The 10,907-nt window shown below is 38.6% G+C and overlaps 3 protein-coding genes across 12 annotated transcripts; 1 reads left to right on the plus strand and 2 right to left on the minus strand.

Annotated features, from left to right (window-relative positions):
• Positions 1-2,187, plus strand: LOC112180003 (putative pentatricopeptide repeat-containing protein At5g47460). The gene has a single exon (XM_024318487.2). The coding sequence runs from the start codon at positions 338-340 to the stop codon at positions 2,141-2,143; it is 1,806 nt and encodes a 601-aa protein (XP_024174255.1). The 5' UTR covers positions 1-337; the 3' UTR covers positions 2,144-2,187.
• Positions 2,188-3,318: 1,131 nt separating this feature from the next.
• Positions 3,319-5,672, minus strand: LOC112175389 (protein NONRESPONDING TO OXYLIPINS 2, mitochondrial). 10 transcript variants are annotated; one of them, XR_002926427.2, is made up of 5 exons: positions 5,371-5,670; positions 5,112-5,283; positions 4,499-4,568; positions 3,958-4,007; positions 3,319-3,650 (listed from the first exon to the last, which is right to left on the minus strand). XR_002926427.2 is itself a non-coding variant. In XM_024313063.2 (4 exons), the coding sequence occupies exons 1-3, from the start codon at positions 5,523-5,525 to the stop codon at positions 3,988-3,990; spliced, it is 294 nt and encodes a 97-aa protein (XP_024168831.1). In that variant the 5' UTR covers positions 5,526-5,672; the 3' UTR covers positions 3,319-3,650; positions 3,958-3,987. The 10 variants fall into 10 exon arrangements, 5 of the variants coding, with proteins under 5 accessions (XP_024168831.1, XP_024168830.1, XP_024168828.1 ...); XR_002926431.2 differs by having other exon boundaries at positions 5,165-5,283; positions 5,371-5,667; XR_002926429.2 differs by lacking the exon at positions 4,499-4,568 and having other exon boundaries at positions 5,371-5,671.
• Positions 5,673-9,040: 3,368 nt separating this feature from the next.
• On the minus strand, positions 9,041-10,622 carry LOC112180353 (metalloendoproteinase 1-MMP). The gene has a single exon (XM_024318887.2). It carries the CDS (start codon positions 10,255-10,257, stop codon positions 9,124-9,126), a length of 1,134 nt encoding a protein of 377 aa, XP_024174655.1. The 5' UTR covers positions 10,258-10,622; the 3' UTR covers positions 9,041-9,123.
• Positions 10,623-10,907: the final 285 nt, after the last annotated feature.

Here is a 10,907-nt window from a genome sequence, read left to right on the forward strand (position 1 = left end):
CCTCAACATTACAAATGCTCTACTACATAGGTTGCATTCAATATTTTGTCTTTCGTATCAAATCTGAAAACAAACATGATCTCATCTTAGAAATTTAGCATCTTCCAAATTTGCACTTAAACCTGAACTGGTTCACGGAATCATCATCTTCTAGCATTGCTTCTTCTAGATGTGCAATTTTCAGAGTAAATGCGAATTTGTCAGCTCTTTTATTTCCACAGTTCTTTTAATTTATTTTTGGTCATTAACCAATAACTGTTGCTCTAATTCATCCCAACTGTTTTCTTGTTTAAGATAAATGTGGATTTAACGTTAGAGTGGTTCATTGTGTTGAGCTATGCAAAGGTTTCTCTTCAAGAGAATCCAAAAACCCCTCCAAAACCTTGCACTTTGTGCAAATTATATTACTACAACTATCCCAACTCATAACAATACCAATGCCACAACAATTCCTCATGTTGAAACTTCAGACTCATGGGCAAGTATCATTTTTGACCTTGCTCAATGTGGCACCAGAACTGGGCATGCCCTATTTGAGGCATCTCACATGCTCATCTCTGGTACCAAACCAAATGGGTACTTGTTTGTTCAGATGGTCAGAGCTTCAGCCAACCTGGGCTGGGATTTCTTCAGCTTGCAACTTCATAGCTACATCTTACGATCTGGGTTTTGCTCCAATGTTTTTGTCTCCACTGCTCTGATCAATTTTTATATTGGAATCGGCTCATTGAGTGATGCTCACCAGGTGTTTGTTGAAATTCCTCAACCAAGTGTAGTTTCTTGGAATTCTTTGATTTCTGGATACGTGCATTCTGGGCAGTTCTGTAAAGCGTTGAGTTTGTTTCTTCAGCTGGAAAGGTCTGAAGTTTCTGTAGATTCATATTCGTTAACTGCGGCCTTAGGTGCATGTGGCCAACTGAGCTTTCTGCTGCTTGGCAAGACAGTTCACTCAAAGACTGTGAAACTAGGTTTGGAAAATAGCACTGTTGTTTTGAATTGTTTGATTGACATGTATGGGAAATGTGGATCACTTCAGGAGGCAATCCTTGTGTTCAATAACATGATAGAAAAGGATACTATTTCGTGGAATTCCGTAATAGCGGCAAGTGCAAGAAATGGAAGCTTACAACAAGCATTCAGTTTTTTGCAGCAGATGCATAACCCTGATATAATCTCATACAATGAACTGATAAATGGCTTTTCGCGGTTTGGAGATGTAGAAGATGCTATTAAACTTCTATTCAGTATGCCAAATCCAAATTCATCTTCCTGGAATTCGATAATTACAGGATATGTAAACAGGAGTCGAGCACGAGAAGCTTTGGATTTCTTCTGCAAAATGCACTTGGAAAATGTAGAAATGGATCAATTCACGTTTTCAAGCATTTTAAGTGGAGTTGCAGGTATTTCGGCTTTAACGTGGGGCATGCTAATCCATTGTTGCACCATAAAATTTGGTTTGGCTACATCAATTGTGGTTGGTAGTTCTTTGATTGACATGTACTCCAAATGCGGGAAGATAAGCGATGCTGAAACAATCTTCCATTTACTTCCAGAGAAGAATTTGGTGACATGGAATTCAATGATCTCTGGCTTTTCTTGGAACGGTAACCCTTCAAAGATGATGCTCCTTTTCGAGCAGATGAAAATGGAGAGAGATGTCAAGCCTGATGAGATCACATTCCTTAATGTTATATCTGCATGTTTACATAATCAAATTCCATTCGAGAACGCACTTCAGTACTTTGAATCAATGATCAAAGAGTATGGGATTGAGCCGACTCTTGAGCACTGTTGTTCTATGATTCGGCTAATGGGGCAGAGAGGGGAGGTGTGGAGAGCAGAGAACATGATATTCCAGCTCGGTTTTGGGACATGCGGATCAGTTTGGAGGGCACTGCTCGGTGCTTGTGGAAAGTGTAGAGATTTGAAAGTGGCCAAAAATGCAGCTGCAAAGGTGATACAGTTAGAAGGTGAAGATGAATTTGTTTATGTTACGATGTCTAACTTGTATGCACACTATGCAAAGTGGGAAGATGTGAGGGTAGCGAGGAAGCTGATGAAGGAGAAAGGAATGAGAAAGGAAGCTGGTTATAGTTGGATTGAAAGGGAAAATGTTATCTCAAATTCTGAATTACAATAAAGATTGATTTCAGCTTAAGTAGTTGAGATCCCAAATTTGTTCGATTTGTGAGGGACCAAGCTCTGGATCAACAAAGAATACAGAGACTACAATTTGAATGCATAAAGTGAAACCCTCTAAATTATAGAGAATTTGACATTTGAAACAGAATGATCCAGAAATGTGGTCGTGTGGACATCTCAAACTGTTATATTGAGTTAACAATCAGTTTAAAGTAAAGACCACAAAGATAACAGAGCAAATTTTTTATTTATTTATTTATTTTTTTTCAAGCAGAGAGCAAAGTAGTTATAAGGGTGAATTCGTTGAAACTATAGTTATAGGAGCAAAAATAGAGGCATGCCTAAGGACCAAAATTCTATTTACCCAACTTTGAAAGCGTGAGTCTCATGAAGCAACCATACCTCAAAAACAAGTATTGTATTTACTTGGGTCTGCTAATTGTCCAAAGTAATTCTCACAAGTTAATCATAATGATATATCATGCAACATGTCTTTCATAATCTCAATATTAGCATGATAACCGCTTATATCAATAGACACCGAGAGAAATGGATTACTATTCGTAGAATGATGATTAAATTAGAGAGTAGAGACAAATTTGATGAGGATGAGACATTGGAGAAAACCAGTACTAATATGATGAGACGTCTTCAGGTTTTAGGGAGATGACTGCATATAGGAGAAGAGTTGCATATAGTTTTTTATTATAGGAGAAAAAAAACGCATGAATATTTGCCTCTTTAGTCTGAATCTTGCTTTTAGACACATGTTCTATGTAATGAATAGTAACATAATAAATAAATAAGTAAATAAGGGTATTCTTTTATTCCATTTAGACCATGGGCAAGTACAGATGCATAACCTACATATAATCTCATAAGCTTTTCCCGCTATGAACTATGGAGGCACAAGAATGAGAACGCCATTGAATGGTTGAATTTAAAATGGAAAATACTATCAAAATTTTTCTTATTTAAAAGATCAATTAGGGATGTTGAGACACTTCAGGGAGTATATTCTAGTTGAATTTGAAATGGAAAATACTATAAAAAATTCCCTTATATTTAAATTTGATAACGGAACACAATTTTGCTGTGCTCTGAAAAGTTGTGTGATCTATCAGTTGTACCAAACAAGAAAAAAAAAAAAAAATCAAAGTTATCACAGAGTGCTGAAAGTAGCATTTAGGCTATCACTAACACATGAAATCAATTACAAATTCTCCAACAATATCAAGAATTCAACTTTGAACTGCATGTATATTGATTCAAAGATCAAAATCATCGTATACTAGTCAAGATGCACATACAATTAGTATTGAACAAGCCAACTGAGTTATTATTTTCAAGCATCCCATCTTGTAGGAAGAATCAAATTTAGCTTTCCATTGCTCTAAAATGGTTTGAATTAATGAAACTACAAAATCTGTAATTTTCCAATCCCATGAACTTCTGATCATGATGACAACCTGCCGCAAATCACCTTGGAACAGACAAACCAAGCTCTGGATCATCAAAGAATACAAAGGCTTGAATTAGGACCACATAAATTGAAACCCTCTTAATTGGAGAAAAATGCAGAGTCGGTGGCATTCCAATTTCAATAACTAAATGAACCAATCAAAAAGACTACAGTTTAAGATGTGCTTTAAAAGAAATAGGCTCAACATCCCAGCATTCATTACAGCATTCACTAAGTCTGCTTTCAGAAGACAGTTCAAATGGCTAGGTTGTATATAGTCCAAGAATAACTGGTATCTTATAGTTTTGCGAAATGTTTTAAGTCAGACACAATGAGCATAGATGGCCCACCTCCATATACAGCAAACATGTCAACATGTCTCACGTACCATCAATTCCATCTGGGAAAAGGAGCAGCTATGTTATCAAACCACTTCTATTTGTTTAAAAAAAATTTACTGTATTAAGTTCAACAAATTTAAGCTAAAACGCCAAATTCTGTATTGTTTGCATCAAGTTATACTATCTTTCCATACCAGCATTAACCTTAACCAATTAGTTTTAAGATAAATATATAATATGGCGAGCACAGAAAATCTATAGACAACTTGTCTCAACGTATACTGGCAATACAAAGCCAATTAACTGTAACACATCCAAACGGAAACTTATCATAACATCATCCTAGATTAATTGGCACGCATTACTAGTCTGCATATATATGCAAAAGAACCAAAAGTGAAAGCCCATAACACAGAGCCAAAACATGGCAAGTGCAGTGACAGCCAACCAAATTGGAAAATCAGTCCTCAGACATAGATGGAATGGAAGTCTCTAAGCTAACATACTCCAACATTTTTAAGGTTTTTGAGGAAAACTCATAGCTTCATACTTGGTAATGAGCAGCAGGCCATAATTAGCGGGTCCAGTTTATTTCTTTCAAGCATATGGATATTATGTGCCTGCAGGAACCAAATATTCCAGTCAGATAATACACCCTTTGATTTCCATTGCCTTAAATGTCTTATTCTCACTGGCCAAAAGAAAATTTCCCATTTCTAAAACCCAATTGAATACCCAGGACACATCCCATAAGCTCACATAAACTTAGTCTCCATGAATGCTTCTAGGTCATAAAGCATCCTAGTTTCAGTTTACTCGGAATTAATACTTCTATGTTAGACTTGAAACATCAAAGTAGACAACGCATCCTGTACAAGTTTAATGTTGTTCAGGCTCCACCGCACACGGAAATCACATAATGAGACCATATAAAATTCATGTGAGCATGACGAAACTTAGTAATGTAAATCCAACTTGATACTTCCAACTATTGCTACTACCATAAATCCAACTTGTTCAATGCAAAATTCAATGGCAGCAACAATGAACCAAAGTCGAATTTCCAAACAGAACCCAAGTAAGCAAACACCAAAACAAAGACACGGGATCAAAAACAATAACAACAAACTGTGGTATAGAAGCAAAAAAAAAAAGTGACTCACAATTCAAAAAGAAAGCAAAATTTAGAGGCTGGGAGAGGTGCGGCAGAGAGTACCCTGTGAGAGCGCCCGGCAACTCCTCGAAGTTGTGCTCAGCGCTGACGTCAGCCTCGCCGCCGCCACCGCGCTATGGAGCGGCAGCAGCGACTGCACGCATCCCAACACGCCCGTAGACCTGAAAACCCAAAACCTAAAGATCAATACTTGAATTTCAAGGGAATTAGAAACCCAGAAAGAAAAAATGAGAGAGGGGGAAAGAGACCTGGAGATTGAGAAGCCGCGAACTGGAGCGGAGGAGGGGGCGGAGGTGGGGAGGGGGAAGCGTGAGGAGGGGGATTTAGGGGCGTTGGATCTGATGGCGGATCGGATGGACGATAGGGATGTTCTGCTGGCGAATTGTCTGCAGGCGGAAGCCATTGGAGGGATGTGAGGGTGGAGAATTGAGATCTGGAAGACGCTTGGATTGGAGTTCCAGAGGGTTTAAGGGTTTTAGCCTTTTAGGAGCGCGATATGAGATTCCTATTGGTTTGGGCTTTGGGCTATTGTATCTCTTGGGTTTAGGTTTAACTGGTGCTGCTGGGTTACTACACATGTTGTAGTTGGACTTGATACGGTTCGAGTTTGGTTGGTGTTTATGAAAGAAATGGAGGGAACTTGAACCCCAATGTTAGAGCAACTCCACCGGTGTGAATTTGACCGGTCACCAGCTAGGAAAAGCTGAGGTTGAGGTGGTGACTATGAAGGGAAAATTTGCTCCTCCAGCGGTGGGCTTCTGACCAGCCAAAACCCATACCTTCTTGACCGAAGCCAAGAATTTAGTCAAGGCCCTGACTAATTCCTTGACCCAGCCAAGCTGTCTGCTAGCTCGGCCCAGCTCTAAACGTGGGTGACGTCATCTACACAAGTGGATAAGGCGACGCGCTGAAGGAAGGAAGTGGAGGACGAGACATTGACGCATGGCGCCGCAACTAGGCAGAAAGTGAATGCAGTAGCGACAAAAAAGGGGCCGGCCTGTGCCACGTGCAACAGAGCCGTCAGTCCATTTTGAATAGAGAGAGTAACGGTCAATTAATCCCAGCCCTTGGTTTCAATTAAGAAGAGGATCCAACGGCAAACAATTAATATGTAGTGTGTGTGTGTGTGTGTATATATATATATATGTAACGTTAATAAACGGTAACAAAAAAAATTCTAAAAAATTCTAAACATTTCTCTATAAATACCTACCATTTATTTTACATCTCACACCCAAAAAATTATCTTTCATAGTAACTCAATTTTGTTCTTCCTCCTCTTCATATAGCTCTCATCATCCAAATTTGTTTATATCCAAAATGGCCGAACAAAGGGGAAACACACGTCCAGTGGCCGGACAAGAGGGAGATGAAAGTGAAGATGATAATACCGAATCCGGGACACGTCCAGTAGTCATACACATCTCTTCATGATCTTCATCTCGAGATTGTCGATACTTAGCCCACAATCTCTTCATTGGAATGAGGGAAGGAGAGGAAATGCGTTGGATCTGGAGATATGAAAAAGAAAGAGATTTGCCAATATCAGATTGTGTGTGCTGCCTCTTTCTCTATTTATTTACAATTTTCACATAAAAAGTGATCAGAGATAAGGACACGTGTCCACTCCTAGTTCGACGTAATCTGATTCGAAATTTTAGATAAGATTACATCAACAATAACCGTTAGATTGAATAGTATGCAAATGATCTTGTCCGTTCAAAGATGTGGGTGGTTGTTTCAAGCGTTTCAAAATAATTGTCGGTGGTGGCTTCACGCATTTCAAGAAATATTGTCGGTAACTATACGTGGCTCATAATTTGTCCTCCAAAAATATTATAAAATAGTAAATTGCAATTTTGAGGCCCAAAATGATCCTAAAAGCCCAAAAAAACCACACATCATGGCAAGGCTACGAGTTCTCTTCCTAGCGTCGTTCCCTTTCCGAAAAGCTATAGCAATCACAATTCTGACATTAATTATCCATAAATCTCCATTATTACCATCTATTGACATCAAATCTGTTTCAATTTTCCAATAAATAAAAAATAAATAAAATCCAATGAACAGTAAATCTGACTGGTCAAGAAACAGAACGGATGGAAACCCACGTCCAGTGGCATCTCCAACAATGGAGTCAAAAGCCAAAGCCATTTACAAAATTTGACTTCCCTAGTGTCATCACTATTCATTCATATTTTGCATCTCCAACCATCTTTAGTCAAAAACCAAAATCATTTAATAAATTAATCATTTTAGAGAATTAATTAACTACAATATGAATTTATATATCATACATAATTATTTTATATAATAAAAAGCAACAATTTTCTGATTTTTAGAAAAATTTCTTATTTTTTCATGTTTTTTATGGTTTAAAAGACAATTACTTTATTATTAACCGTTGATTTTAATCCATAGAATTTTTTGAACCGACAGATTAGATATTCAGTAAATATATATTTACTTTTTTATTTTTAGAATCAATTAATCTCAACCTTTCATTTTAAATGGAATTAATCAGGCTTCAATCTCCACCATAGATTTCATGCGAGTTGCTTTTGTCATTCTCTCACCACTCATGTGCAGCTGGGGGCCGCATCTCTTTCATGTGAAGCCAAAATGACTTTCGTTCTCCGTTCCTTAGCTATTTTAGTTCAACTTTTGACTCTCATTTCTAAGAGTCCCCATTGGTTGGAGATGTTCGGTGAAAAAGCCAAAGCCAAAATGGCATTTGATTCCACCCGTTGGAGATGCTCTTATGTAGGACCGAGTAGGATTATAGCCTGATGAAGTCTAAGAGGAAATTTTACGAGTGTTTAAAAATTATTTTGCATTTTGATTTTGTGCCTTCATTGATGTCACTATACCATTTAGCCCTTTTGAATATTCTTTTTCATTTCATATTGGTCCAGAAAAGAATAAATGGTTATATATATATAGTGCCAATCCAACACAAATTCTTCGTTAATTTGTTCTATATTTCGATTCAATGGTGCAGCCCCGAGTCTTAACGACCTCCTTCTTCCAAGAAGATGCATGACGAGTCTAATCTACCTAGCTGCCGCTGGTTTTCTAGTCCAGATCAGTTTCCTCTGCTTCAAACTACTATACAGTTTGACTCAACCGAACACTGCCTAATATGAAAGCATAACCCTTCTTTTTAATTTGTTTTCAGCTTTTTTTAGGGGAGTGAATTTGGGGTAGGGGGTCAATTCATTTCCAAAAGTAATAGATCACACGTCTTTGTGAAATTTCTGGTGAGTCTTCATCTATGCTTTGAATCGATCAAAGCATGCATGTTTATTTCTTAGACTACTACCCAGAAAAAAACCCACCTACGACCCAACATTTACTACTAGCGATACATATATATATATATATATATATATATATATATATATATAACATATATTCTAGTTCTAGGAGTCTAACCATCTTATTCAAATCTATAATAATCATATTAGTAATTCTCCTTAGCAACTCAGTGTTAACTAAACAGTCTGCGGGAGAGATTGCAATTGGTAATTTATATTCATGTTTGCCACTTTGCCTTTTCAGCAAGCTTCCTCTCTCTGATTCTCTGATAGAAAGATAGGTACCTTTTATTCTTGTGATATAAGTGATACTTTAATTTCCACCAAAAATTCAGGTTAAGCATATTCTTTGCAATGCAAATTGGGCAGGCAAGACTTCCAAATCCCATCCCATCCCACAACAAATATTCCCCCTAAGATAATTAAGTCCCACTTTCATTGGATTTCAAAATTGACCTCTCATTCTTCATTTTGACCCACTTAAATTCCCATTGAAGGTAATATTACCTTTTCCATTCTCCCCCTTTTGGTCTCAATAAAATCCATATGTGCTCAAATTCATAAACAAATGGTGATATGTAGAAAGAATCCTCTAACTTTTTCCTTGAGTATTTTGTGTCTACAACTCCAATAAAAAATGAAGGGAAAAAATGAAAAAATTACAAGTATAAGAATTTGAACCAATTAGAAAAAGAGAAAAATCAAAGTGATGAGTGATAGAGAAATTGTCCACTTTGACGCAAATGTGGTGTCCAAATTAGTAACTGCGTGGTTGTAAGAATTTTCCGACTGCAATGAGCTAAATTTGAAATTAGGATTTGACCCATAGAGTGCCTGAACGCCTGCCACGTCATCCATTTGGAGGTCCACTTTCTTAGTCCTAGGACTCAGACTCGGGTACATGACAGCATCCTTGACCGAGGAGTGAGCCAACCCAAGAAGATGCCCAATCTCATGGGTCGCCACGGAGTCCAAATCCACGGCCACCTTCGACTTGTCGGATTCGAAATCGACGGCCCATGATTCCTCTGCGTCGAGGTGGAACCTCCCGTTCTCGGGAGAGAAGGCGTGAGCTAGAACACCCAGGACACCATCGAACGGCTCACCGTCGCCGTGATCACCTTTGTAAAATCCGATTTTGATGTCCGCGGAGGAGTAGTCCCTGGCTTTGGTGAAGTTCACCGGAATCACAGCCGACCACCGCGAAAAAGCGCGGTGGAATATTGTCTCTATGTCCGACGAGCTCACGTAGCTGATAACGTGTTTGGGGTTGATGGCATACGTGAGCAACTTCGCCGGAGCCCAGCGAGGCTTCCCGTTGAAGTAAGCATAACGACGCGTCGCATGCAGCTTCGCGGGCGTATGTTGCTGCTGCGGCGCGTCGCTGACCCCGCATCTCGGTGAAGTGATGGCCGAGATGGTTTCCGGGTCAAGCTTTCCCGTGACGGGCAAGCTCAGCCTGGATTGGTATAGAGTCAGGGCCGATTCGAGCTGCTTGTCGAAGACGTCGGTGAAGTTGGTCTTTTCGGGCACCGGTAAGTAGCCGAAACGGCTGAAGTACTTCTTGAGCTCCGACATGCCGACCACCTGGCTGCCCTTCCCGGCGTCCAGGAACTTCGTGAAGTCGTGCCACGTGGCGTTGTGGGACACATTGGCCGTCGCAGTTATGACTGTTACCGCAGGGTCGGGTAGGATTCTGGCGGGAAAGCATGGGCGGGAAAGAAAGAGTAAGCAAAAGAATAATATGAAGGAGAACGAAGAGTGGTAACAGAAAAATGGAAACATGGTGGTAGTTATGTTGGGATGTGAGCCGATCATGGAAAAGCTCAAAGGCTTTTTATTAAGGAACTTTTGTAAATATAGTAATTAGTGAATTTTTAATGAAGCCTGCATATATAGGAAGTATCGAAGGTTAATTTGGCTCAGCTAGGAAAGGTCGATTCAAGAAGGAGGAGAAGATAGAAGACCAGAGATGGAAGGAAGAAGAGTTAAAGAAGATTCTGCCGTGTTTGTAGTTTAGTTGGAGAGATTCTGACTTTCAAGAGCTAATGATGGGTAAGCCACTTGAGTCTGTTTTCTGTTGGTTATAGTTGCATTCATCCTTTTCTTTTCTTTTTTGTTTTTGAATTAATATCATGTACGTGGAGTATTATACATGGATACTTGGATATGGTTGAACTAATTTTTGGGCTTTTTTTCTTTAATTTTATTTTTATTGTAGATGAAATAATGATATGTAGTTCGAGTTAGTTGATCAGTTAACCAATTTTCTTTTTGGTTGACCAAATTAGGTGATTTATATTCCATATCACTTTCTAGTGAGGATTTAATTTCTTTTAGGGTTTAACTTGTGATGCAAGGTATCTTCCTTTTGGACACGGAATGAAGCAATGTATGAACTGATCATCCAGACATCGTTTTTATTTTATTTTTTCCAAGTGAATTCAAATAAGAGAAAAGGAATTAAT

This window comes from Rosa chinensis, chromosome 7 (assembly GCF_002994745.2).
Source record: "Rosa chinensis cultivar Old Blush chromosome 7, RchiOBHm-V2, whole genome shotgun sequence".
Lineage (NCBI taxonomy): Eukaryota > Viridiplantae > Streptophyta > Magnoliopsida > Rosales > Rosaceae > Rosa > Rosa chinensis.

What these genes read in the sequence shown, in the direction of transcription:
- LOC112180003 (XM_024318487.2), top strand. Translation starts at nt 338, where the DNA reads ATGCAAAGGTTTCTCTTCAAGAGAATCCAAAAACCCCTCCAAAACCTT.
- LOC112180353 (XM_024318887.2), bottom strand. Translation starts at nt 10,257, where the DNA reads ATGATCGGCTCACATCCCAACATAACTACCACCATGTTTCCATTTTTC.
- LOC112175389 (XM_024313060.2), bottom strand. Translation starts at nt 5,525, where the DNA reads ATGGCTTCCGCCTGCAGACAATTCGCCAGCAGAACATCCCTATCGTCC. An exon ending in CGCGGCTTCTCAATCTCCAG is followed by an intron (nt 5,284 to 5,370) that starts GTCTCTTTCCCC and finishes TTGGGTTTTCAG; the next exon opens with GTCTACGGGCGTGTTGGGAT.